Source organism: Balaenoptera acutorostrata, chromosome 3, assembly GCF_949987535.1.
Source record: "Balaenoptera acutorostrata chromosome 3, mBalAcu1.1, whole genome shotgun sequence".
Classification (NCBI taxonomy): domain Eukaryota; kingdom Metazoa; phylum Chordata; class Mammalia; order Artiodactyla; family Balaenopteridae; genus Balaenoptera; species Balaenoptera acutorostrata.
Window position 1 is genome coordinate 173,306,534 of NC_080066.1, and position 27,793 is coordinate 173,334,326.

General features: G+C 41.4%; 2 protein-coding genes across 4 annotated transcripts in view; one reads left to right on the forward strand and one right to left on the reverse strand.

Annotated features, from left to right (window-relative positions):
* Nucleotides 1-14,222, forward strand: part of PPP4R4 (protein phosphatase 4 regulatory subunit 4) — a 104,248-nt gene extending 90,026 nt beyond the window's left edge. The window contains exons 20-24 of the mRNA XM_057544440.1: nucleotides 356-439; nucleotides 744-837; nucleotides 5,983-6,053; nucleotides 11,486-11,633; nucleotides 14,075-14,222. Coding sequence (XP_057400423.1) covers nucleotides 356-439; nucleotides 744-837; nucleotides 5,983-6,053; nucleotides 11,486-11,633; nucleotides 14,075-14,099 — 422 coding nt within the window. The 3' untranslated portion in view covers nucleotides 14,100-14,222. The remainder of the gene's footprint in view (nucleotides 1-355; nucleotides 440-743; nucleotides 838-5,982; nucleotides 6,054-11,485; nucleotides 11,634-14,074) is intronic.
* Nucleotides 14,223-15,677: 1,455 nt separating this feature from the next.
* On the reverse strand, nucleotides 15,678-27,510 carry SERPINA10 (serpin family A member 10). 3 transcript variants are annotated; one of them, XM_007178911.2, is made up of 5 exons: nucleotides 27,466-27,510; nucleotides 23,754-24,525; nucleotides 22,176-22,449; nucleotides 19,811-19,961; nucleotides 15,678-18,790 (listed from the first exon to the last, which is right to left on the reverse strand). In XM_007178911.2, exons 2-5 carry the CDS (start codon nucleotides 24,475-24,477, stop codon nucleotides 18,599-18,601), a joined length of 1,341 nt encoding a protein of 446 aa, XP_007178973.2. In that variant the 5' UTR covers nucleotides 24,478-24,525; nucleotides 27,466-27,510; the 3' UTR covers nucleotides 15,678-18,598. The 3 variants fall into 3 exon arrangements, with proteins under 3 accessions (XP_007178973.2, XP_028021421.2, XP_007178974.2); XM_028165620.2 differs by having other exon boundaries at nucleotides 23,754-24,521; nucleotides 27,466-27,508; XM_007178912.2 differs by lacking the exon at nucleotides 27,466-27,510 and adding an exon at nucleotides 26,845-26,936 and having other exon boundaries at nucleotides 23,754-24,521.
* Nucleotides 27,511-27,793: the final 283 nt, after the last annotated feature.

The window sequence follows — 27,793 nt, forward strand, 5'->3', positions numbered from 1 at the left end:
TTTTTAATTTAATATGAAAAATCACTTCACTTTCTTTCATTTATCAAAGTTGTTTTCAAAAATTGGCTGCTAACTGTGATATAGATTTAGGAGTACATGAATAAATGGTGAGGATCAATGTGGAGGTTCAGATCCTTCTAAGGAAAGTTTGAAGTTTTGTAACAGCAATAAGATTGTGAAATTGATCACTGAATAACTAAGATTGAAATATTTAAATATATAAAAAGTAAGATTTGGAAAAGAGTGTTGCTTCACTAGGGATAGTGATTCATATTCTCTGCATTGCCTTGTATGTGTATGGGGATTAATAAGAACTCAGAGGAAATTATAGCACTTAAATCAGAGTTTGTTTTAGGTAGAGACACCAAGACACCAACAACTCTGCCCAAGAACATCCCCATTTCTGTCCCCGGACCCACTTCTGGCACCCAATCCACAAGTAAGAAACTTGTTTTTGTGTCTCCTTTTTTCCTTTCCTAAACAATAATTACAGGGAAGTCACTCCATGAGCTGAGATATATTATTTGAAGGCACCTTTTGCCTTTTACTGTTAGTTGTTTTGATGGTTCTTAATGGGCAGTAGGGGTAAGAGATACACCAGTCAGGTCAAGCTAAGGAAAGGAAGCTACACCTGTCAGTGTTTTACTGAAAATTGTGGGAGTTGGAGAGGAAATGGGGTTGGGGCAGCTAAGGATGAACTGATGAACTAAACAATTGCATTTTCCTTTTGCTTGTTACTCTAGGCAAAGAAATCAAGAAATCCAAATTGATTCGAAGCCACTCTTTTAATAATCAAGCTTTTCATGCAAAATATGGCAACTTAGACAAGTGTGCTGGGTATGATCTGTCAGCTACTCACATTTTGACTTAATTTTTATTTTATTTTTTTATTAATTTTTATTGGAGTATAGTTGCTTTACAATGTTGTGTTAGTTTCTGCTGTACAGCAAAGTGAATCAGTTATATGTATACATATATCCCCTCTTTTTTAGATTTCCTTCCCATTTAAGTCACCACAGAGCATTGAGTAGAGTTCCCTGTGCTATACAGTAGGTTCTTATTAGTTATCTATTTTATACATAGTAGTGTGTTTATGTCAATCCCAATCTCCCAATTCATTCCGACCTCTCTTCCCCCTTGGTATCCATAAGTTTGTTCTCCACATCTGTGTCTCTATTTCTGCTTTGCAAATAAGTTCATCTGTACCATTTTTCTAGATTCCACATATAAGTGATATTATACAATGTTCCTTTTTCTATTTCTGACTTACTTCACTCTGTATGACAGTCTGTAGGTCTATCCATGCCTCTGCAAATGGCACTATTTCGTTCCTTTTTATGGCTGAATAATATTCCCTTGTATATATGAACCACATCTTCTTTATCTATTCCTCTGTTGATGGACATTTAGGTTGCTTCCATGTCCTGACTGTTGTAAATAGTGCTGCAATGAACATTGGTGTGCATGTGTCTTTTTGAATTATGGTTTTCTCTGGGTATATGCCCAGTAGTGGGATTGCTGGGTCATATGGTAATTCTATTTTTAGTTTTTTGAGGAACCTCCATAGTGTTCTCCATAGTGGCTGTACCAATTTACATTCCCACCAACAGTGTAGGAGGGTTCCGTTTTCTCCACATCCTCTCCAGCATTTTTGTTTGTAGATTTTTTGATGATGGCCATTCGAACTGGTGTGAGGTGATACCTCATTGTAGTTTTGACTTGCATCTCTCTAATAATTAGTGGCGTTGAGCACCTTTTCATGTGTTTCTTGGACATCTGTATGTCTTCTTTGGAGAAATGTCTATTTAGGTCTTCTGCCCATTTTTTCATTGGGTTGTTTTTTTTTTTTGATATTGAGCTGCATGAGCTGTTTGTATATTTTGGATATTAATCCCTTGTCAGTTGCTTTGTTTGAAAATATTTTATCCCATTCTGAGTGTTGTCTTTTCATTTTGTTTATGGTTTCCTTTGCTGTGCAAAAACTTTTAAGTTTAATTAGGTCCCACTTGTTTATTTTTGTTTTTATTTTCATACTCTAGGAGGTGGGTCAAAAAAGATCTTTCTGAGATTTATGTCAGAGTGTTCTGCCTATGTTTTCCTCTAAGAGTTTTATAGTGTCTGGCCTTACATTTAGGTCTTTAATCCATTTTGAGTTTATTTTTGTGTGTGGTGTTAGGGAGTGTTCTAATTTTATACTTTTACATGTAGCTGTCCAGTTTTCCCAGAACCACTTACTGAAGAGACTGTCTTTTCTCTATTGTATATTCTTGCCTCCTTTGTCATGGATTAGGTGACCATAGGTGTGTGGGTTTATCTCTGGGCTTTGTATCCTGTTCCGTTGATTTATTTTTCTGTTTTTGTGCCAGTACCATACTGTCTTGATTACTGTAGCTTTGTAGTATAGTCTGAAGTCAGGGAGCCTGATTCTTCCAGCTCTGTTTTTCGTTCTCAAGATTGCTTTGGCTATTCAGGATCTTTTGTGTTTCCATACAAATTGTAAAATTTTTTGTTCTAATTCTGTGAACAGTGCCATTGGTAATTTGATAGGGAGTACATTGAATCTGTAGATTGCTTTGGGTAGTATAGTCATTTTCACAGTATTGATTCTTCCAATCCAAGAACATGGTATGTTTCTCCATCTGTTTGTGTCGTCTTTGACTTCTTTCATCAGTATCCTATAGTTTTCTGAGTACAAGTCTTTTGTCTCCTTAGGTAGGTTTATTCCTAGGTATTTTATTCTTTTGTTGCAATGGTAAATAGGATTGTTTCCTTAATATCTCTTTCTGATTTTTCATTGTTAGTGTATAGGAATGCAAGAGATTTCTTTGTATTAATTTTGTATCCTGCAACTTTACCAAATTTATTGGTAAACTCTACTAGTTTTCTGATGGCTTCTATGTATAGTATCATGTCATCTGCAAACAGTGACAGTTTTACTTCTTTTCCAATTTGGATTCCTTTTATTCCTTTTTCTTCTCTGATTGCCGTGGCTAGGACTTCCAAAACTATGTTGAATAATAGTGGCAAGAGTGGACATCCTTGTCTTGTTCCTGAACTTAAAGGAAATACTTTCAGTTTTTCACCATTGAGAATGATGTTTGCTGTGGATTTGTCTTATATGGCCTTTATTATGTTGAAGTAGGTTCCTTCTATGCCCACTTTCTGGAGAGTTTTTATCATAAATGGGTGTTGAATTTTGTCAAAAGCTTTTTCTGCATCTATTGAGATGATCATATGGTTTTTATTCTTCAATTTGTTAATATAGTATATCACATTGATTGATTTGCGTATATTGAAGAATCCTAGTATCTCTGGGATAAGTCCCACTTGATCATGGCGTATGATCCTTTTAATGTGTTGTTGGATTCTGTTTGCTAGTATTTTGTTGAGGATTTTTGTGTCTGTGTTCCTCAGTGATATTGGCCTCTAATTTTCTGTTTTCGTGATATCTTTGTCTGGTTTTGGTGTCAGGGTGATGGTGGCCTCGTAGAATGAGCTTGGGAGTGTTCCTTCCTCTGCAATTTTTTGGAAGAGTTTGAGAAGGATGGGTGTTAGCTCTTCTCTAAATGCTTGATAGAATTCACCTGTGAAGCCATCTGCTCCAGGACTTCTGTTTGTTGGAAGATTTTTAATCACAGTTTCAATTTCATTACTTGTGATTGGTCTGTTCATATTTTCTGTTTCTTACTGGTTCAGTCTTGGAAAGTTATACCTTTCTAAGAATTTGTCCATTTCTTCCAGGTTGTCCATTTTATTGGCATAAAGTTGCTTGTAGTGGTCTCTTATGATCCTTTGTATTTCTGTGGTGTCAGTTGTAACTTCTCCTTTTTCATTTCTAGTTTTATTGATTTGAGTCCTCTCCCTTTTTTTTCTTGATGAGTCTGGCTAATGGTTTATCAATTTTGTTTATCTTCTCAAAGAACCAGCTTTTAGTTTCATTGATCTTTGCTGTTGTTTTCTTCATTTCTATTTCGTTTACTTCTGCTCTGATCTTTATGATTTTTCTTCTACTAACTTTGGGTTTTGTTTGTTCTTCTTTCTCTAGTTGCTTTATGTGTAAGGTTAGGTTGTTTGAGTTTTTTTTTGTTTCTTGAGGTAAGATTGTATTGCTATAAACTTCCCTCTTAGAACTGCTTTTTGTTGTATCCCATAGGTTTTTGGTCGTCATGTTTTCGTTGTCACTTGTTTCTAGGTATTTTTTGATTTCCTCTTTGATTTCTTCAGTTATCCATTGGTTATTTAATAACATATTGTTTAGCTTCTATGTGTTTGTGTTTTTTACAGTTTTTTTCCTGTAATTTATTTCTAATATCATAGCGTTGTGGTCTGAAAAGATGCTTGATATGATTTCAGTTTTCTTAAATTTACTGAGGCTTGATTTGTGACCCAAGATGTGATCTATCCTGGAGAATGTTCCATGTGCACTTGAGAAGAAAGTGTATTCTGCTGCTTTCAGATGGAATGTCCTATAATTATCAATTAAGTTTATCTGGTCTAATGTGTCATTTAAGGCTTGTGTTTCCTTACTAATTTTCTGTCTGGATGATCTGTCCATTGGTATAAATGGGGTGTTAACATCCCCCACGATTATTGTGTTACTGTTGATTTCCTCTTTTATGGCTGTTAGCGTTTGCCTTATGTATTGAGGTGCTCCTATGTTGGGTGCATAAATATTTACAATTGTTATATCTTCTTCTTGGATTGATCCCTTGATCATTATGTAGTGTCCTTCCTTGTCTCTTGTAACATTCTTTATTTTAAAGTCGATTTTGTCTGATATGAATATTGCTACTCCAGCTTTCTGTTGATTTCCATTTGCATGGAATATCTTTTTCCATCCCCTCACTTTCAGTCTGTATGTGTCCCTAGGTCTGAAGTGGGTCTCTTGTAGACAGCGTATATATGGGTCTTGTTCTGACTTAATTTTCATTTTATAGTCATACATCTTTATGTGAAATGTTTACATTATTAAATAAAATCAGGATTAATTTTTAGGTTTTTATAGGTCAGTAATTTCTAAGTTATCTTCTATAAAGATTTCATGTTAAAAAAAAAAAAAGTAGTCTACGAATTTGCATAAGAAATAGGTATCCTGGAATTTTAGGAAGACTACTGCCCTGATGCCTTATAACAACATCATGGAGTTCGTGTACTGTTTATGCTATATCACCTATGCCACACAACTTCTAAATGGGTATGAACGTGCCCCATTTACTAAATGGATGTGGACACCCGTTTGCTGCTAGTGTTGTTTCTGTCCGTAAAGAAGCCACTGGCCTGTTTCTGTGGTAAAGTGGTGACAACAGAGTTCTCCTGATGGTAGATGAATGTGTAGTCTCCCTTTTGGCCCAGAACACAAAATTATAAACAGTTAAGATTAGGGGAGAATCAGCATAAATTAAATGACCATGAATTTTATATATATTGTACACATATAGTATATAACAGCTGTATATCAAGTGGCAAACAAAGTAATTTTAAGGGAACATAAATGTCTTCAAAACTATTTATCAAAAAAAATAACATGGGAAAAATGTTTTTCTTTTATTATTTTTATCTTTTTATAAAAGATTAAATAAAAAGCTTATTCTAGATTTTCAGCTATGTTTTTGGACATTATTGGTAGATCCTTCTAAAGTTCTTAGCCAATAAGGTGATCTCCAGATGGACAAAAGAGATTAGAACTAAAGATAAGTTATTTCCAGGAAAATTTTATCCATATTTCCTGTTTTGGCTGAGCATCAATAGAAAACCTGTTATTTTGATGTAGCAGAAGTTTAAGGAAATGATTTTAAGTTAAAGACAAAGTAATTATTGTGAGGCATGGAATGTAAAAAATAAATGAGAAATAAAAATAGCAAGCATGTTTCATAAGGAGTAGAGGAAAGCATTAAAAAAAAGATTAGGAAAGACCTAGTGCTAGATGACTGGGATTGAAAGAAACATATTCTTGTATTTTAACTAAATCATGTTGTTTTCTAGTAAAAGTTCTACAGCAGCATATACACCTTCTGTCTCAGGGTTAACAAAGACTTCTGTGATTTCACTAACTGGTAAGTAGAAATCTGAGCTCTTCAAAAAATTGTTAAATTTAATAAAATATGATTTTCCTTAAATGACCCATTTCTTTATTTCTAGATACAGTTTCCCTAAATTTATATCTTTATCAAATAGCAAAGAAATTAAACTTTTCCCTAGCAATTAAGAAGATGCTTAACAATACTATTTTGTTTTCACTGTGTCAAGAGTCAGAGTTCAATATTTGCAAAAGAGGAAAAGGACAAAATAAGATAGGTTTTACCATGGTCTGAGGACCTAATGAGGCATAGACTAAAAGTTTTTGCTATAATTTTTAAGGAAGTTAAAAACAACAGGGCTTCACTGTGGATCATATGCTGCTAAACAGTTACAATATTATGTATTTGAAAGTTTATACCAGGGGTAAAGGGCCACATGATAAATATTTTGGGCTCTGTTGGCCAATTGGTTTCTGTCACAATTGCTCAACTCTGGTGACAGAGTAAAAGCAGCCATAGACAACACATAACAAGGAGGTATGGCCTTTATTGGGCACAATATTGTTGTGTCTCAGGGAACAGGGAGGCCTGAGGAGGAGAGAGATGGGGGAATGGCCAGTAAGTGGAGCAATCAGAACAGACACAACATAAATTGATTAAGTTTGCCGTCTTTTTTTTTTTTTGACAAGTGTTTTTTTTTTTTTAAAGGGAACTTTATTTTTATTTATTTATTTATGGCTGCGTTGGGTCTTCCTTGCTGTGTGGGCTTTCTTTAGTTGCAGTGAGCGGGGGCTACTCTTCGTTGCAGTGTGCAGGCTTATTGCGGTGGCTTCTCTTGTGGAGCACGGGCTCTAGGCACGCGGGCTTCAGTAGTTGTGGCACATGGGCTTCAGTAGTTGTGACATGCGGGCTTCAGTAGTTGTGGCTCACAGGCTCTAGAGCACAGGCTCAGTAGCTGTGGTGCACGGGCTTAGTTGCTCCGCGGCATGTGGGATCTTCCTGGACCAGGGCTCGAACCTGGCAGGCAGATTCTTAACCACTGCACCACCAGGGGAGCCCAAGTTTGCCGTCTTATGTGAGTGTGGTTCATGGTGCCCCAAGACAATTGCAATAGTAACATCAAAGATCACTGATCACAGACCACCATAAATATAATAATAATGAAACAGTTGGAAATATTGTAAGAATTATCAAAATCTGACACGAAGACAAGAAGCGAGCAAATGCTGTTGGAAAAATGGTGCTGTTAGACTTGCTGGGTGCAGTGTTGCCACAAACCTTCAATTTATAAAAAAACGCGTTTTCTGTTCTATCTGCAGTAAAGTGAAGAGCAATAAAACAAGGTAGGCTTGTGTATGATATGCAGATTCTAAAACTTAACATCCAAAGCCTTAAATAAAAGCATGTCTCTCATAAGGGTAAATTATTTATTAAAATATTTGAAAAGTATTCTATCTTAAAATTTCGGTATTATTTTGGGGAGAGGGAATAGGTTGAATGAAATATCTCCTAGGTTTCTTGATTAGAAAAATGTGCTTATTACTTATTATTTATTACTTAATGAATTACAGACTGAGGAAAAAGTCACTATACAATTACATATCTGATCTACAAAGAGAAAATGGGAGCAAAATGTCTCTTAACAAATGTATTAAGTGTTCACAGAGAGAAGAGATTTTATTTACTTTTGAGGCTTAAGACGGGCTTCAGGATGATTATCATTTGGGGTGAACCTTAAAGTACGCTAGGATTTTGACAGGCAGAGATGGGTATGGAATACTGTCCCATGCAGAGGACCTGTCAGAAGCAAAAGCTGACTGTTGTGTCTTCAGGCAGCAACAGCAGGCTGTTTGGCTGGAGCACGGAGAGGGTGGAGGGGGAGTAGTGTTAAATAAAATAAAGGTAAGGTCAAGTGTAGAGCGGAAGATCTAATTGATGCTTTTTACTTAAGGTGAATCCATCCATCATCAACTGCAGCATTCCAAAGCTATGTGGGTACCACAGACTGGGGGAAATGTAAAGGGAATTCTAGTGAGGATTCAGGGAAACACATTGCAATGTATCCATTTTTGGTGGGTATGAAAATTAGTGGAACCCTTTGGAAGCAGTTTGGTCAAGTTCGTCAAGAATCCTAGTTTTAAAAAATAGTCTATGCCTCAAAAAATCCCATTTCTAGTGATCTGTCATGAAGTATAAATAAAACACATATAACGAGAAAAAATTTGTCACAGTGTTCCTCCTTGACATGATGTGATGAAGATGCTACTTTACCTTGTCTCATCCTCCCTCAAACCCGGAACCCTAGTCTAATTGTGAGAAAAGCATCAGACAAATTCCAGTAGAGGCACATCCTACAAAATACTTGACCAGTACCCCTAAAAACTGTTAAGGTCATCAAAAGCAAGGAAAGGCTAAGAAACTGTCCCAGCCAAGGAGAGCCTAAGGAGACCTCACAAGTAAGTGTACTGTGGTGCCCTGGATGGGATCCTGAGACAGAAACAGACATTGGGTGAGACTGACAGAATCCAAACACACTGTGGATTTTTGTTAATAATGATGTGTCACCACTGGCTCACTAATTGTACCAAGTATACTATGTAAATGTAAGGGGTTAATAATAGGGGAACTTGGTGAAAGAGGTAGGTGGGAATTCTTTATACTCTCTTCTCAATTTTTCTGTAAATCTAATACTTCAAAAAATTGTCTATTTAAAGATAACATTTAAAATAACTTCAAAGATTTTTAAATGCTCAGGGATAAATTTAACAAAATGTGTGCTAAATGCACACTCAGAACTTCCAAAATGTTGCTGAAAGAAATTAGAGAAGACATAAATAAATGGAAAGCTGTACCATGTTTATGGATTAGAAAACTGAATATTGTTATGATGTCAATTCATTTTAAATTGAGCCAGAGATTCAGTGCAATCCTGATAAAAAGTTTGACAGTCTTTTTGAAATTTACTGTGTATTCAAGTTCATAGAACTGAGTATCTTGGAAAAAATTAAGTTAGAGAATGTCAATTACCTGATTTCATCATTTACTACTAAAGCTTCAGTACTCAAGACTGTGTGTCCTGCCCTGACATACATAGTCAGCTGAGTTTCAACAAAGGTGATGTGATTGTATTTTTTTAAATGATACTAGAACAGTTGGATATCCGTAAAAAACCCAAAGAACTGAACCTCAATTCTTATCTCACAACTGTACACAAAATTAACTCAAAATGTCTTCTAAACTTAAGCATAAAAGCTAAAACTCTGACATTTCTGAAGAAAATATAGAAGGGAGTCTTTGTGATTTTGGAATTGACAAAAGTTTTTCCAAACCATAAAGAAAAAAATTAACATATTGGACTTCATAAAAATTTAAAGTTTTAGCACTTTGAAATAGAGCATTAAAAAAATGAAAGGCAGGACACAGATTGGGAGAAAATATTCATGTTACATATACCTGACAAAGGACTTGTATCCAGAATATACAAAGATCTTTTTTTTTTTTTAAGTTGAAGTATAGTTAATTTACAATATGGTGTTAGTTTCAGGTGCACAGCACAACGATTCGGTTATACATATATTCTTCCTCAGGTCCTCTTTCCTTATAGGTTATTACAAAATACTGAGTATAGTTCCCTATGCTATACAGTAGTTCCTTGTTGGTTATCTATTTTATTATTTATATAGCAGGGTGTATATGTTAATCCCAACCTCCTAATTTATCCCTCCCCCCCTTTTCCCGCCTTTCCCCTTTGGTAACCATAAGTTAGTTTTCTGTGTCTGCGAGTCTCTACTTTGGAAATAAGTTCATTTGTATCTTTTTTTTCTTTTTTTTAGATTCCACATATAAGCAATATCATATGATATTTATCTTTCTCTGTCTGGCTTACTTCACTTATTATGATAATCTCTAGGTCCATCCATGTTGCTGCGAATGGCATTATTTTATTCTTTTTTTATGGCTGAGTAATGTTCTATATTCCACCACATCTTCTTTATCCGTTCCTCTGTTGATGGACATTTAGGTTGCTTCCATGTCTTGGCTATTGTAAATAGTGCTGCAATGAACATTAGGGTGCCTGTATCTTTTTGAATTATGGTTTTCTCTAGATATATGCCCAGGAGTGGGATTGCAGAATCATATGGTAGTTCTATTTTTAGTTTTAAGAATATACAGAGGGGCTTCCCTGGTGGCGCAGTCGTTGAGAATCTGCCTGCCAATGCAGGGGACACAGGTTCGAGCCCTGGTCTGGGAAGATCCCACATGCCACGGAGCAACTGGGCCCGTGAGCCACAACTACTGAACCTGTGCGTCTGGAGCCTGTGCTCCGCAACAAGAGAGGCCGTGATAGTGAGAGGCCCGCGCACCGCGATGAAGTGTGGCCCCCACTTGCCGCAACTAGAGAGAGCCCTCGCACAGAAACGAAGACCCAACACAGCCAAAAATAAATAAATAAATTTATAAAAAAAAAAAAAAAAAGAATATACAGAGATCTTTAAAACAAATCAGGCAACTGATTTTGAAATGGGAAAAAATTTGAACATGCACTTCATGAAAGAAGATACACAAATAAGTAAGTAAGAAGATGCTTAAGATCAGTAACCATTAAGAAATGCAAATTAAAGCAATGAGAAACACCCCCCCACACACACACACACAAGGAGATACCACTTCACACCCACTAGAATGACTAAAAAGACTCACAATATCAAGTGTGTGTGAGGATGTGGAGTAACTTTCCAGGACTCTCATATGTTGCTGTTGGAAATGCAAAATGGTATAATCACTTTGGACAGCAGTTTGGCAGTTTCTTATGAAGTTAAATATACACTTACTATGTGATTCAGCAGTTCCATTCCAAGACTTTTACTGAAGAGAAATTAAAACATATGTCCATACACAGACTTGCACACAATTGTCCATAGCAGCTTTATTTGTAATAGATTACAAATTTTTTGGAAAAAAATCATAATGTCTGTCAATAGGAGAATGGATAGACAAATTTTGGCATGTCTGTGCAATGGGAATAGCAGTCAGCAATAAAAAGGATGAAGTATTGATGTGAATGAATCGCAGCATAATTATGCTGCATGTAAGAAGCCAGACCAAAAAAGCATACATACTGTCTGATTCCATTTATACAATATTCTATAAAATGCAAACTAATCTGTAGTGACAGGAGGCAGGTCCGTGGTTGCCTGGATTGGGGGAGGGGGGTGGAGGGAGGGATGACAAGGAGGCGGAGCAAACATCCAGTGATGGATGTGTTCACTCTTGATTGTGGTGATGGCTTCATGGGTGTATGCAAATGTCAAAACCTTAAATTTGTGCAATTTATTGTGTATAAATTATACCTTAATAAAGTTGACTTTAAAAGAAGGGAAACAAAGTCAGTTATCATTAACCTTCTCTAAGGTGCACATCTCTCTAAGTAGATTCCATCTGGCTGACTGTACACGTATTACTTTCAGATGATTCATTCCGGACGCGTAATGCCACTAGTGCTCCCAGTTCCTTTTCCTCTAATACTCCCCTGCCCAGCACCTCCCGAGGGACAGGCAACTCAGGTGATCCCAAGAGCAGTGGAAGTAAAGATACACAACCACGGAAGGCTGCCTTGTAAGTAATCCAGTGATGTACTGCTAAGTGTTTTATTCTGTTCTTTTTCTCAGTGGACTTTCCTTCCCACTTAAATACTTTCCAAAGAATAGAAGATGTCTGTAATGAGGCAATGTCATCAATTAAAAGGGATTATTATTATCACTGTTACGTTAGATACTTTATATAAGATAATTCGTATATGGCAAAGACATTGTAACCTTAGGGAGTTGACAAGAAACTTTAAATGGTTCCCACTAATATCTGAGATCTGTTTATTTTTCTGTGAAATATTTGCATTCAGGAAATTTAGCTCTGAGAAGACACTGAGTATAATTGCATTCCTTTAAACAACTAGCTGAAGTACACAGCATTTAATCACCCAGTGCTCAGAGGGATGGGTGTAACTGATACCACTTAAGAAATATTACTGCAGCATATAATCCAGAGCTGTGGGTCCAATAAGCTAGAGATTCTACAGACAACATTTGTTCCTTAAAGTTATAAAGGTCGTAAAGGGCCTCTATCCTCCTTTTCCCCTTGTGGCTCCTTTTTATGCACCATTTGTATCTTGTTTGAATTGTCGAAGCCTTTGTTTCTTTTAGGTTAAACATTTAAGAGGGTAGTGCCAAAAAAAACTCCATAACGAGAGGTCATATCCAGGTAGAAGTGATTCATCCAAAATTGCCAAACTATAGTTACACGTTTCCTCTTTCATATGGGACACGTGAATCTTCTGATTAGAAGAGAATTTAAACAGGATTCAGATTTTCTTTTAAACATATTTCACTTAATTCATGAATATTTTCTAATAAAGTTTCTGATTTGCATCTTTTTGCAGAAACTCCACACTGGAGTCCCATTGAGGAACTGAACTGTATTATAATTTGTTCAAAAATTTTAATTGGTCATTGGTGTATACAAATATAGATGTATTCAAAATTCATTCAAAACTCAGAAATACATTTATTGAATAGAGCTCAAGGAAAGAGTAGGACTACATAGCAGAAAAAAGTAATAGTAAATAGAAAATATAATATTGATAGTACAGGTTAGTAGTATTAATACAGAAGATACTTCTATTTACAGAGAATCTCTTAGCCATACAATTATTGCTCTAATGATTAGACTGTGGGAGTTCCATTTAAAGTCTCAGAATAGAGGCAGGACGGGGTAATGGTCTATGGAGAGCGCGGAGCTGGAGCCTCATGCCCTGGTTCCCGTGGCAGTTCCGGCGAGCACTCTGGTCCTCGGTGTGCCCGCGAAATGACAGGGCAAGGCTCACAGTTCATCCTCTGAGGCGCCTTCCATTCTGGCATCCTGAAATCCTTCCTCTCGATCACCCTTGACCCTCTTCCTGTCAAATGATTGCCCTGGAATTCTTCTATTGAAGCACACGTTTAATAACATCAGAATGCAATTCATTCTCTTTTCAACTTATCTTTCTAAATGCAATAGGCATTTTTTAATAAGTAAAGACCATTGAAGCCTAATATATTTATACTAGCTCTCCTTTATTTCAGATTACTATCTTTATCTGCTTTTCGTTGAGTATGTTTTTCCTTTTTATTGACTGTATTTTCTCTTGCTCAATATTTATATACATAATTATGTAAATAATCATAATCAGTTATATCTATAATTGATTGTTTTAAAAAATGAATCTAGAAACAAACACTCTGCTAACAAGTCACATGAAGTTTGTTTCTTCTTTTCCGAATATTCTGAAGAAGGAGGAATATTGGTATCACAGCTGCTTTATTAATGTTTAACTGAATCTGCAAGTCCACAACTCTCTCTCCATGTTACGTGGTTCTAATTTGGACTTTCTCATGAATGCACACCGCCACATAACTGAAATAGGTGATTGATATCTACACTGGTCATGTTTCTGTGGAGTATTATCCACCATTCAGTGCCATGCCATATCCAAATGAAAATCTATCCTTTTTTTCTTAAAATAAGCCTATGAAGTGATTTCAGAAACTATTAATTATCTCAGTTTTTGCTGCTCAAAAAAATTCTATGCAATACATTCTCCAGCTTTACAGTATCATAGAGATGACACATCTGGTATTTAGGAATATCAGTGTCTTAAAGGAAGTATGGAATGCATCATATCTTATGTCTTTCAAGGCCAGACAATTGATATATTTTTAGGCTGTATTAATTTCTGTTATGGTTATAGAAAGTGAAAAACGTAGGAAAAGTATGAATTGAATTGAATGCTATGTTAGATGCACATAGGATTTAGTAAAGGTTATTCCAAGTGATCTTTAATATGTAATTCACAGTTCTCATATATTAGGTTTATTCAAAGTAGATTATATCTATTTCTTTGTAAGCATTATATGGATAAAATTTTTCATGTTTTGTTTTCTTTTTTTTCTTCTTTCCTTCTCCTTCTTCTCTCTCTCTTCTCTCTTTCATTCTTCTCTCTTTCTTTCCTCCTTTTGACAAAGAAAATCCAGAAAATCCAATCCTTAGATCATCTGCTTGAAGGAGGCAAAGCAAAGACAACTGGAGATAATGTGATCGATGGACAAAAGCTAAAGCAATGGCTCGGGCTTTTTTTTTTTTTTTTCTTTTTTAATGAATGGGAAAGAGAGAGATACATAATGGCAGCTGATGTTGTTAAACGTTCCATGTTTGAAATTATATTCCCTAGGAGGTATAATATATATTTCTTGAATAATAATGTGGTTACAGAATTCCAATGTTATAGTGAAGTGTAATGAAAAACAACTTTAGGTATGTGCTTTAACTACTGCTACAAAAGAGATAAGTCTGCATTTATTTGTGCAGGAAACCATCTATTTAATTGTTCTAGAGTTTAGCATTTACAAATTGAAAGGTCCAAATCAACTGAAATTGCCCTGCCTAGATAATCACTTGGAGGGGGACTTGGGAGTAAGAATGACACTGCATTTTCTCACAAATCTCCAAGCCCAGTTGAAAAGTCACACTGAAACAGGGTACAAACAGCTGTCCGAAATTATATCAGTCCTACGATTGTGGTGACAAGATGTTGTACCTGGACATTCCTAAAATAAAATTTGGCAATGAAAATTCTACAAAGATTTCTGATAACTTTTAGCTACAACTACCTTAAAAATAACAGATTGATGATTTTCTTTATTTCCTAGAAGAATTTATTTTATAAATACTTTGTTTACATTTTAGATTGTATTTGTCCTTACTGAATTAAAAATGATGACTCTAGTTTGAATCAGCTGTTATTCCAAGCTATCATGCTTAAGCTATGTCAACAGCATATATTTGTACTAATGCTAATATTTCCATCAACATTTGCCTGTGGAATATATTCAGTTCTTAATTTTAAAAATGTCAGTTCTTGAGATATACTGTATGAAGCTATTGTCAGCTTCTCTATTTCAAAATGCAATCAGCATATAACTATATTGATATTAGAAAATATTTGTTTTTTTAAAATATACTGATGTATGATAAAGATGATCTAATTTGTGAATGCATATGTGTGTGGTTACTTTTTATAATGTGAAATAATGAATAATGAATTTACTCAAAATAAAACATAGGTTAATGAGATACCTGTGTTTGTGAAAAAAGTTTTAAATACTTTCCTGCAGTTTTTATTCTGTAATTAAAGACAGTTCATTCTTAAGTAATGAACAAGAAAAGCCCACAGACATCAACTATAAATTACCCAGGGGACAGCTACTCAGTGTGAGGCTTTCATGCTGTTTGTTTCCCCCTTTCCTTACATATGGCCTCTTTTTTGGCTATTTTTAGTGATTCTTAATATCTTTCATTTAAGGACAATCAGGTAAATGGAATTGTTCAACCATTCATTTTGTCAGTAATTAAAAATTGAGTAGGTATGAGAAGCTTGACAGTACTGGTTAATTCATGCATTCTTTGTGGATTTCATTTAACTATTTTAGTGATGTCTCCTGCTAACATCACTAACGTGGAACTGAATACATTATGATCTAGGAGAGAGTATTGGGGGTGTGTAATGGACCTCAGAACAACGTCAGTTTTTCTAGTACTTCGATTCATAGTCCACATTGACTCTGTTACTTAAAAAACTGGAGAATTTCAGTTTATTTGTTCAAAAATAAATTTAGCAGAGTTAGGAACTTTTTATTTTCCACCATGCATGCGGGAGAAGAGGAAAACAATTTGACAGAGAAAAGTCACTACTGCTTATAGAGCTCAGAAATCTACAGAAGTCAGCTGCAGTCTTAGGCACTAAATTATCAATTAAGACAGTCAATCAGTTATGTTTGGAGGTTTTCTTTTTTTTCCACAGAACATGATAATTTCTAAAGTCGTTGAAATATTTATTAAAACTATACTTCCAAGGACAGGTATGTAAAAACAGAGTAAAAAACAAATTGGTGACAGTTATGAATATCCACATATATCTTGATTTACACTGGAAACAAGACTGATACTCTTATAAAAGTTCTTAGTTTAACAACTTATCAAATAGTTCCTTTAAACCAGTTGTGTGACAAGGAAAGATCTCCCTCCATCTGTAGCTGCAGAGAAATAGGGACATCTCTATCTGTTAATTATGGAAACTTGCAGTTTTAAGGACATGTTCCAAAATTTCACTAGTTAGCATTATAAGCAAAAAAATAGACCTGTAGAATCAACTTTACTGGCAGAAATGGAGAGGGCAAAAAAAGATTTTACTTAATAGAGAGGAGCATATAGAGCTTTTCTTCCATAACCTCATACACATTTAAAAGTCATTTCCATTACTTGATTTCCTGAGCTTTATAAAGACACCTTATTCTGGAGGAGTAAGTCCATTTTGCCTGCAGTTAGTGGACATATGTGAAATATTTGAATTGAAATGGAACAGTCTCTTTAGCTTGACCCTAGTGGTTTTACAGCAAAGATAAAATGAATTCGATTAAGTCAGTAATCTGTTCTCAGTTGTTATATAGCATGTGTGTGAGAGAGTGAGAGAGAGAGAGAGTGAGTGAGTGTGTGTGTGTGTGTGTGTGTGTGTGTAGGAACAGTTTTTAAAACCTGACACTTAAATATAGTGAAGCATTGTTACAATGCTCAGAATTTTCCCCCTCAGTTGAAACCTTGAATTTTTTTGTAAGATCAAGTACATTTTTCATTGGTCTGCATTTTTTCACCATGCATATATATTTAGAAAATCTAAAACCTAGTGTCCTTGGAGCTTCTTCAAGCATATGTGGGGAAATATTAATTTTTTATAGAGAATAGGGCCATTTTCTACCTTAAAGAGTAATGTCAGATATCATTGTTATGCCATTATTGTTTTGTGCAAATATGTGCAGAGATTAGGGGAGAGTTTGATATGTATGTTCTATGAATCCTTTGATAATAATGAACCTTTTTTATAACTGGGTTTGGCCATATTTATTTCAGAGGGTATTGTGTTCTCAAAGGCTTTCTTTTTTAGATTTCATCTCTTAAAAATGGGTAATTTGAGCCCTCTTTTATTTCTCTTTCTTCTATTTTTCCATAAATGAACCTCATTAGTTGAATACTAACAACTCACTTAAGAATGCCAACTGAAGTTAGTCATCTATTTCTGTTTCTTTCTAGGCCCTAGAGTTGCCTGGCTTACCAATGTCAGTTAGTGCCCTTGGAAGGGAATACAGGAATAAACTCATGTCCAGGTTTTAGAATGATGAAGAGTTAGTCTCTAGACTGCTGCTTATTATTATTACCTATTCACATTAAGCACTATTTACGTAACTCTGACTTATTGTAATAAGATGACTAATCAGTGCATTAATTTTAAGTATATTTAAATTGGATAGCAAACAGATAAAAATCCAATTAGGCCGTTAGTCAACATAGTTGACATTCCAAGATTAGTTAACTCTATTCACGATTCTCTGAAATTACTCCTAAAATATCTTCTTGTCTCTATAACAGAAAATGACTGGCTAAGAAAGTGTTTGCTGTTTTTCTTTGAACCTTGGGACAAAGTCCATGCTTATATTCCGTTTAGCCACAGTGGGTAACTGAGAGGTGAGCACGTGCTGCCTGTTGAAGCGGACCCCATCAGATGTTGTAGACAGAAAGAAGAGTGAAATGGGCTTGGGGACTGGAGTCAAGAGAGGCAGGCTTCTGACTCTGCCATTGCTTCACTGGGTGACTTTTTCCTTCCTCTGAGATGCCCTGCATGATTTAGCCATTAGATGCCGTAGGCACAGTGCCTCAAGCCCACGATACTTTTAGGGGCCCATGAAGATGTTTTACTTCTTGCAACAAGCAAGTTCCATACTTTGACTGCACTGGTATAAAGACAGATATAACCCAGAATATATTCACGTTTATACCAATGCAGTCATAAAATATAATTTCTATTATACACACACATATATATTTTTTTATTTTTATGAAGGGAGGAACCTATGGAGACAAAAGTGCCTGGGGCCCACGAAAGCCACACTGCGGCCCTCCCTCCGGTTTCCCATTTCTTTGCTTTGTAAAACGAAGGTATTGAACTGGATGATCTGTGGCTCGGTTAACGGCTCCACGGAGTGGGTGGAGCCTCAATGCAACAGGACTGACCACGGCTATTTTCTTCTAATTTTAGTCACCAAGAAATGATTCTATAGTAGGTTAAAAGTAAAACACTAATTTGCACCAGGGAGAAGTAAAGAGAGTGAAGCTCACGACCCATGGAGAATGTGTACTTGTCTTCTTCCCAAAGGCTTCGTCTTGAAATAGAGTTCTGATCTACCATAGTGTTAAGTCCAGACACCAAGATGGTCTTTAGTCAATAACAAAGGCTCTTAGAAACAGGCTTAAAATACCAGACAGCTTGTACAAACATCTCCTTAAAATAAGTTTGAATTTAATACGCAGATTTATCTAAGGACGGCTCAAACTAGCATTTGAGGACAAGGGCGCGACACCCAGTGCCAGCGTCCTGTGTAAGTTCAGACACCTCAGATCCAGCGTCCGCTGTGGCTCTAAGGGCTCACGCATGTCATCAATCACAGGAGAGTCGGATTCACCACCCTGCCCAGAAATAGCAGGATTCTGGAAGTTTCTTCATAGATGATGAAGTGAAATGGCCGGTCCACTTTGATGATGGGAGGCATGGAATAAGCAGTGATTTCCGACAGGGTTCCCGCCACCGCCTCTGTTCCTTCTTCATCCACCTCAATCATCGCTCTTTGTAAAACCTGGAAAAGGAAATACATGGAAGGCCGTTCGTGTGCCAGTGGAGACGAGGGAATTAATTGAGCCCCTGGACATTCTGTGTTATTGTCCTACCCACGGGGCCGTGCTCTCGGGATTTAGTGGTACAGGGCTCATCTGCGCAGAGAGGAATGGTCTGAGCTTGCCCCAGCGACTGCCTTAGAAGCCCGCAAAATGCCAGGAGACACCAGGAACCGATTGTGAAATTCATTCTGGGCAGGGACCCAGGGCCTCTGTGGCTGGCCAGTTCATGCACACATGCATCAAATGAACAAACACTTATTTAGCATGTACTCTGTGCTACTGATTTTTGAGCCGAGCTGGTGTTCCTCCTGGAAGGTTTTCAAGCCGCCTGGGACCCCTGAGAACTTTGACCTTCCTTCTGGCAGGCTAGGTAGGGGCAGGGTTGTGGTTAGTCTTCTGTAGCAGCTTCCCAGCACCTGGTACTGCTCTGAAGTGGTCCCTGGGGCAAGTCCCTGGGTCCCTGAAGTCTTCCTGAACTCTGGTGGCCTGTATTTAGGCCACCTGTTGTGTTTGCGAGGCCCTTTTGTCCAGGAACCTCATGTGATGTGAGTGACGGACCTGTATAATTATTATAAGAGGAGATAATGATAACAGTCCCTACTGTTTTGTAGGGATATTTCAGAGGGGGTTTCCACAAGGGGCGGGAAGTTAGCCAGATAACCTCTGGGGCTTTCTTTCATCTTTAAAGTGGTGCAGTTTCATGGAATTTTGAATGAATCTGTGAACCAGTTCCGTTTTGGGATAAATTTCTTCTTGAGCACTGGGAGAGAAGAGAGAGAGCTCTACATAAGAGAGATTAAATTAGTTGAACAGATGTTTTAAAAAGTAGCTCCAAATTCTTAAAACATTCAACTTGGGTGCTGTTTCAATTCTTTTGGAATTTTAATCTAGTTTTCTACTACAACTTGGCCTTTTATCAACGTTAAATGGTATGTAAAAATATTCGTTGGTTTGGGCCCCAGTGGAAGATCCTGACTTACCTTGGATACTTTAAGATTTCTTTCAGTAACTGAGAGATCACTCAAGTCAGCCCAGGGTGAGAAGATTCTTCTGATTCCCATCTGTTTAAGCAGCTCATGCATCTTATACTTCTGGTCTAACTTGAACTTTGGAAAGAAAACTTCCATTTTTCTGTGGTACAAGTACATATAATGGTGAACTGTAGACAAAAGCCATAGAGTCTGAACCCTAAAACGTCACACTTTCTTTTTACCTTCCCTCAAGATTATTCCCACTAACAAGTCTCCCTCAGTTGACTAGAGCTCGTTCTGTTCTTTTGTAACGAATGGTCTGACTCCGAGAAGAGAGCTTCAGCTTCAGGGAACCAGTTTTATCTCCCAGCCAATGACTCGCATTCTCTTTAGCAAAGAATGCCACACTTTGTATCCATTTCCCTGGGTTTTAAAAACCCCAAACCAACCAAATAGCTGCTGCCATCAGTCCTGCAGACTCCAGGCTGTTTTCAATACCCAGATTACAGAGACCCCCAGGATTTTAGGAGAACCTTAGGAGTCTGGGGATGGACAAGGGGAGGGGAGTGAAGGGAATTTTCAACCCCCTACCTATCTTTAGCCAGAGAAACTCTGATATTATCTATTTTATATGTATATATATATATATATATATATACGTATATAATATATATATTCACACACAATGGAGTTTTTTGTTTAGAGAGATGAGTTCTGTGGCTCAAAAATAAAAAGAATGAAAACTACTAATTGGTACTAAATTAGTCTTAAAGAAGTTCCAATGTCTTAATCTGTGAAGTACAGCCGAAATACCAATACCAATTTCACAATGTTCTTCAGAGAAGTAAACGAAATAATATATGTTAAGCACCCAGAACAATGTCTCGTGTAGTTTCCTTTTGCTCCCTTCATCCCCCCCACCTCTCTCTCTCTCTCTCTCTCTCTCTCTCTCTCTCTCTCTCTCTCTCTCGGAGCTGGGCCAGGCTGTCGGGCTGGAATATAACTGAGGACGTGACATGCCTTGGAGACTGATTTATAACTGTATCCCCCCAAATATTTGTTGAAGGCTTATTATGTTTGAGTCCTGTGCTAGGCTCTAAGGATTTGAAGAAAAAGAAGAAGAATGAAGATAAAATGAACACTGAAGATCTTTAGCTGGACTCGTCTCTGTGCCAAATGCTGGAGTGACAGGATTCACGAGACATCACCGTGGACTCCTTACTGGCGCTGCCTTCCTCCTACCCCAGTAGGTGGATTAATTTATTCCACAAGCATTTGCGACCCTGCTCTGTGCTTCCGACCCTGCTCTCTGCACACGGCCCCCTCCCCCGGTCGTCTCATGCAGTCTCGTGCTGCTGACTCCCCGGCCTGGAGCTCACCCTGCACCCCAGATCTAGCCACCTTCCTGACATCTCCGCCTGGATGTCTAATAGGTATTTCTGATCCAGATGTTTCCGACTGAACTTTTGAACTTACCGCTCGGCGTGTTCCTCCTACGGTCTCCCCTTTCAGTAAATGGCAAATCCTTCCTTCCCGTTGCTAAGGCCAAAAGCTTTGCCTTCACCTTTGATTCCCCTCTTTCTCTCTCTGTCACCCACATCCAGTGTGTTAGCCAATCCTGTCACCTCCGGCTTTGTCACGGATCCCGGACCCCACTGCTCCTCCTCACTTCCGCTGCCACCACCTGCCAAGCATCCTGACCTAGGTGGATACACGGACCTCCCGGCTGGTCCCCTTGCTCCTCCCACATACGCCTAGTGTCTCTTCTCGGCACAGACCGTACTGCTCCTCTGCTTGGCTCCAGTGGCTTCTCATCTCCCTTGGCAAAAGCCCAAGTCTTTCCTGGGGCCAGGAACGTACAGTCCTGGGGGACGGCTGCTGGCTCCTCTGCGACCTCATCTCCAGCGGCTGGAGCCCCACCGGCTGCCCCGCTCTTCCTTGAATCCCGTAAGCACAGTCCCGTCCCAGCACTTCCCCACTTCTGCCTGTGGGAACTTTTCTCTCCCCCAGCATACCCTCAGAGTCCTCCTTCCTCTTAAGTGTTTGCTTACCGCTACCTTCTTGGCCAGGCCTTCCCTGGCCCCCACCTGCACCCCGCTGGTGCTCTCATCACCAGAACATGAGCTCCGCGAGGGCTGGCATCGTGCATGCATCCCAGTGCCTGGCATGTGGGAGAAACTTGATAAGGGCTGGCCGAGTGAATGAAAGAGCCAGGCGCTGGGATAGATGCTGATAGAGGGGGAAACGGGACAAGCGCAGCCCCTGCCATCGGGGAGCCCGCAGCGGGCTGGGCTGGGACGGGCACAGAACGAAATTGTGGGTGCCCGTAGGGAGGGGACGGCTGAGCTGGGGTAGGGTGACGAGAGAGCTGTACCTGGTTTTCATGTTCCTGAGCCACGTGTCCACCAAATCTGTGGTCAAGTAGTCTTCAAGGGCCAGGTGGTCACCTATCCTTCCCATGAGGACCACCAGCATGGTGGCATTTCCTCGGTAGGGCAGTTTGAGGACGTGGCAACGAAAATTCTTGTCAAAAGTGGAGGCAAACTTGCCTGCCCGGTACATCATGGGCACCTTGACTGCCTTGTACTTGTCCAGGTAGAAAGTGTCTGTCTCGGTGAGGACAGGGTCAAAAGGGGTCAGCCACTTCCCTGAATGAACAGATAAGAAAGAAACTTCGTTGCAGAAACCACCCTCCTCGAAAGCATCGTTCTTGCTAAAGTAATAAAGGGCCAGTGTCCTATCCCCCTTCCTGCCCAACTAGGAAAGGCATCCTTATCAGGTTTGTTTAGACCGCAGCTCAGGAGGCCAAAATAAATTCCCCAAAGATCAGCCTTTCGCCGGCTTCTTTCCCAGCTGGCAAAATCTGGATCCATCCAGAGGCCCTGTTGGAATCACACACAAAAGCACGGAGATTCCTCCTAATGACCCCTCGTTCCCTCATTGTTCTGGACAAAACACTGAGTGTTTTGAGTGAACTTTTGTTTGAGTGAACAAAAGTCACTCATTCCAGCTGGAACCCAAAGGCCCCACTTCCTTCTACACTTGCTCCTTTGTGGTTGGTCAGCTCCAGCCTAGAGAAGACTTCAGGCCTGTCCCCAGCCCTGTCTGCAGGAGGGGCCCGCTGACCGCCACTTTGTCTAGTGCACACCGTGTGCAAACAGAGGCCACTGTGGCAAAAGTGATGACATTCCCGCCCATCCTGTGCGCGGTGAGGCTCTGAGGGCAGGGGCCCCTGGCTGACAGAGAGCCACGCGACCCAGAGGAGGCTGCCAGGGTGAGGGCCCATGACTACACACTGATGTCTGTCTGGCCCGGCTGACTGGAAGCATGTCCTCCTCCCGGACTTTGCAAGTCCCCTAGTGTCACCTTCCTGTTACAACTGTGGTCACACCAGTCCAGTCCTCCACGAGAGAAGCAGGATGGAAAGGACCTGGCATGAGCGTGTCAGGAGGCCCTCGTCTGAGTTTGGCCTCTGCCGTTTATCATGTGATCTCCCTGAGCCTCAGTTCATCTCTCTAGTAGGTGGGAGTGTCTGCATTTTCTGTATTGAGAATACGAGGACAAGGGACTTTGTCACTTGCCACAGGTCACAAAAGTAGAGCGTGAAGGAGCAAAGATGCAACCCTAAATCTCTCAGATGATATGCCTTTAAAAAAAAAAAATGACCCAGAGGGTTCCCCGTGTCAGAATGTCAGAGGAGAGATGTGCTTAGAAAACTTAAGCCCTGCAAGCACCCGGGCCCCCAGGGCAGGGGCATCAAGTGAAAACATTGTCTGGCACTGTGCCTGGTATGTCCTACATGTTCTATGTATGTTTCACTCTGTTTGTAAAACCTGAGAACAACATGTTCCTAGGAGATCATTTGGCGTCGATCATACACAGGCCCAGCAGGAAAGGAAGAGACAGGCAAAGAGAGCCATGGCTCTCCGAGAGCAGAACATTATCAAAGTACCTTTGAGCAAGATGTAATCCACAAGAATTAATTTGGTGTCAGGATTAATCTCATCAAAGAGTTTGGGAATTTTCCCCTGAGTCTCTTTGTTAATGTGATGATTCATGAGCCCTTTGGCCTGGGAGGCGTTGCGAAAATTTATAGTCACACACTCCGTATCGAAATACCTCTTGGAGAAATTGAGGAAGGTGTCTTTGACATCAAAGTCCTGGTGGATGAAGGCAAAACTCCCCTGGGTCAGGCCCAGCTCTGGGTTGTGGGAGAGGCTTTCTCGGAGCTGCTTGAAGAGGGCAGGCAGGCGCGGGGGCCGGGTCTGGTTCACTGCGGGCAGGGTCTGATTCAGGGCCTGCAGGCGGAGCCCCGTCTCCAGCTGGGCTCTGCTCTGTCCCCTGGCCCCCAGGGTCAAGGCTACCATGGCCCAGGCCAGGCCGAGAGGGGAGAAGACCACGTTGCCGTCGTACCTCATGGAGATCTTACGAAGCAGGCTGAACCCCAAGTTGGAGGTCTCCCCAGAGAGCTTCTGCCCGTCGGCCGTCAGCCAAGGGGGGCCCTCGTCCTCCTGCAGGGCTCGCCCCCCCTCGCTGGTCTCGGTCTGGGCCCTGGGGGTCGGCACAGTCTCCAGTCCTGCCTGGGCCTCTGGTGAGCGGGGACCAGGGGTGGAACCGGGTACCAGCCACACCTGGGCCAGGAGGCAGGGCAGCAGGAAGCTCAGCATCGCCTGCATCTGGGCAGCGTGGAGGCCCCAGAGGCTTCCCTTTGGCAACAAGGCTTCCTCGGGAGAAAAGGGGGCAGAGATTATTTTTAACGGCTGATACGCACGTCCTCCCTGTGTCCTGGTACAGCTCCTCCAGTGACCCGCTTCCTCCCTGGGGGATGGGGCTTAGCTCCCCGAGCCCTGCCTCGGGGACACCCTGAGCAAGTAGGGGTCCCATTTGTCACCTGAGTGGGGGGCGCATTATTTCACAGGGTGAAACCGCCTCGGGTTTCCATCCAGGGCCGTGCCCTCGGGCAGCTCCTAGTATCCCCCGGCTTTCCCCAGTCATCCCACTTCCTCCAGGGGGACGGCAGGCAGCCAAGAAGAGGGGGATGGAAGAGGAGGTGGTCTGGGTGCCCGGCCTCACTGGGTGCGGGTCAGAGCAGCGGCCGGAGTCAGGGGGTCTTCCCGGACTTTTACTGGCCTGCTTCGTTCACTGCCGTTGATTGCTAGACGATACGGCAGCCCGTCCAAGCTGAGCGGCGGGGACCTGGACCGGGGGATACGTTTGCCTGGGGACTTGGAGGGTCTGAGTGGCCATCAGGGCAGGGCAGGGGGAAGTGCTGAGTTTGCCTGATTCGGTGGTGGGATCCCCCCTGCGGCTCCCCTACGGCACTCCACCCAGCCCTGGGGCCCAGTTACAGAGCTCTTAGGAGTTCCTGCCTTCACCCTCCCTGGAGCTCCCCAGCACAGAAACAGATAACCGGCTGATTCACACCACGCGAGCCTGGGCTAAGCTCCACTTGGACGGTCTCATCTCATCCTCACTGTGACCTGTGAAGTGTGTCCTCCTCTCACTGCCCCGAGGCTGCCTATTCTAGTGGGGCCAGCCTTCCAGCACAGGCAGTGGGTCTCCAAACGCCACGCTCGCCACCACTGCCCCCGCTCTGGCCTCCCTCACATCCTTGGGCACCGAGCCTGGCTCCTGAGCGCCTGTACAGTTTCCACTTGAATAAAGCCCTGTGCGCTGGGCTGTGCCACCTGCCTGTCTCCACACACGGCTCCTGGTGCTCAGCTGGCACCCCCAAGCCTGTGTCCCGGAGGCTGGCTGGAAGGTCACCAGGACGCACCCTCACCCTCTTCTGCCCACTGGACCCACTGCCCCAGGAGGGTCTCGTTGGCATCAGGACCACTCAGCCCAGTGCGCGCGGGGCAGGCGAGGCCGCAGACCTCACGGGAGCTCCCGTCAGCAGAGACCCTCATTCTCAGGCCACCTGTAGCAAAATGCGGCGGCAGGGTGAGGTCCCCAGGCCTCTTCTCCCTGCCGCAGGGGGCTGTGTCCCCGCCTGTGCCTGCTGCAAAGTGACCCCTGGCCCCAGGACTCAGTGCGTTGCTCTTTGCTTTTGCTAAAGAGCGCCATAGAATCCGGGGCCTCATTCCTTCCACAGCTGCAGTGGCACGACCTTACTCAGTGAAATATTCCTGCTGTTTTCTAACTGTCAGCGTTTAGGAAACTCTGTCCGATTCCAAATGGCAAGCCTGCATTCACGAGGTCACGCCAGCGCTGCACGTGCTGAGTGAGTACCTCCTGGAACGTACCAAACGCACCCAGGTTCATGCCTTCATCATATCACAGGATATAGCACCCCTTTGTAAATTAATCCCACAGCAGGATACTCCCGAATTCAGAATCACTTCTGTCTCTGACAGCCATCAGGAAATGATCCCAGCACAGCAAGTAGATGTCACCCCTTCTGATTGCTAAGTCTTTCCTTGAAGCTCCACCTTCAGTCTGGAGTGGTAGCCCAGGAGTACCCTGGGCGGCCCTGCCCGCTGCTTACCCGGCAGTCCCATGCATCCCCTAGGGTCTTTGTTCATCTACAGAACGGTACAGAATCTGTGTGCAGGGGGCATCCCCTCAAACACCAGGGTGCAGCCGAGGATGCCATGAGTGAAAAAGAATGGAGGACACCTGATTCAGAATGGAGTCAGGAAGCCATGCAGGGTGGACTCTCACGCATTCCCGCTCGTCTCAATATTCATGATCATCAGGAAGAAGGAAGCTTTCCGCACACCTTAGTAACGGCAAACTGCCCACGCTTGCTGCCAACAAGAAACCACCATGACTCTGAACTCCCATTCTCCTCCAGTGAGCTTTGGTTCAAAACGACCCTCCCCAGCTTCCTCCCTGAACCTAATAAAAGCCAACCTCGCCTTTGTCTCTTTGGGACTTGCCTATGGTTTGCCATAGTTTGTTGGTCCCGAATTGCAATTCCTCTGCTATTCCTGAATCAATTCACCTTCGCTTAATCGTAACTGCCATTAATTTTGTTTAAGGATGACACAAGGATGCAGCATCCTAAATAGAACCCGAGCAGTAAGAAATCAACCACTTACCCACCACTTCTCAGCCTTGAATAGACCTGGAGCAGCAACTCTACCCCCAGATCTGGAAGCAGGGGAGACTCTCTTGCCTGGGAAGACAGGTCCCTGGGAAGGCCAGGGAGTTGTGTGGGGCTTGCACAGTGAGTGTGGTGGGTGTGAAATCTCAAGCCTTGAAAGCCTCTTCCTGGGGACTTCCCTGGTGGCGCAGTGGTTAAGACTCCATGCTCCCGATGCAGGGGCCTGGGTTCCATCCCTGGTCAGGGAACTAGATCCCACGTGCATGCCACAACTAAGAGTTCATGCCATAACTAAGGAGCCCGCCTGCCACAACTAAGATCCGGTGCAACCAAATAAATAAATATTTTTTAAAAATTTAAAAAAAGAATCCCTTATGTTAAAAAAAAAAAAAGAAGCCTCTTCCTCTGGCCTCCTGCAGAGGAAGACCCCTATGTCTACAACACGCCTCTTACCTCCCACCCGCACCCTATCCAGTCCAGGAATGAGGGCTCGGCACTGCCTAGGTTCCCACACCCTCCCCTTGGAACCCGCTCAGAGAGGACGAGAAGGTCTTCTCTCCCCAGCCCTCACTAGGCAGACACCGTGAAGGCCTCCCTTTAATCCGCTGCCTCTTACCAGTGAGGTGCTGCCAGGTGCCTGGGAAGGTCCTTCATTCAGGGCAAAGACAGATGGTTAGGGCTTGCAGCGTGCAGCAAATATTTGCTATTCCAAAGTGTGATCCCCCGAGGGACTGTTACTGATTAACATCCCGCTTGGAGATGGTGGCATTTCTGGAAAAGCCAAGATGGAGAGGTAGGCTCCCCATAATCCCCAGCTGCTCCTGCTGACCTCGGAGAGACAGCAGCGAGTGGTGGCCTGAAGCAGGATCTCAGCTCCCTGCCCAGGAATTGAACCTGGGCAGCCTGGGTGAAAAACCAGGAATCCTAGCCACTAGACCACCAGG

What these genes read in the sequence shown, in the direction of transcription:
- SERPINA10 (XM_007178911.2), bottom strand. Translation starts at nt 24,477, where the DNA reads ATGCAGGCGATGCTGAGCTTCCTGCTGCCCTGCCTCCTGGCCCAGGTG. An exon ending in GGATTACATCTTGCTCAAAG is followed by an intron (nt 22,450 to 23,753) that starts GTACTTTGATAA and finishes CTGTTCATTCAG; the next exon opens with GGAAGTGGCTGACCCCTTTT. An exon ending in GAAATCTTAAAGTATCCAAG is followed by an intron (nt 18,791 to 19,810) that starts GTAAGTCAGGAT and finishes TTCCTTTTCCAG; the next exon opens with GTTTTACAAAGAGCGATGAT.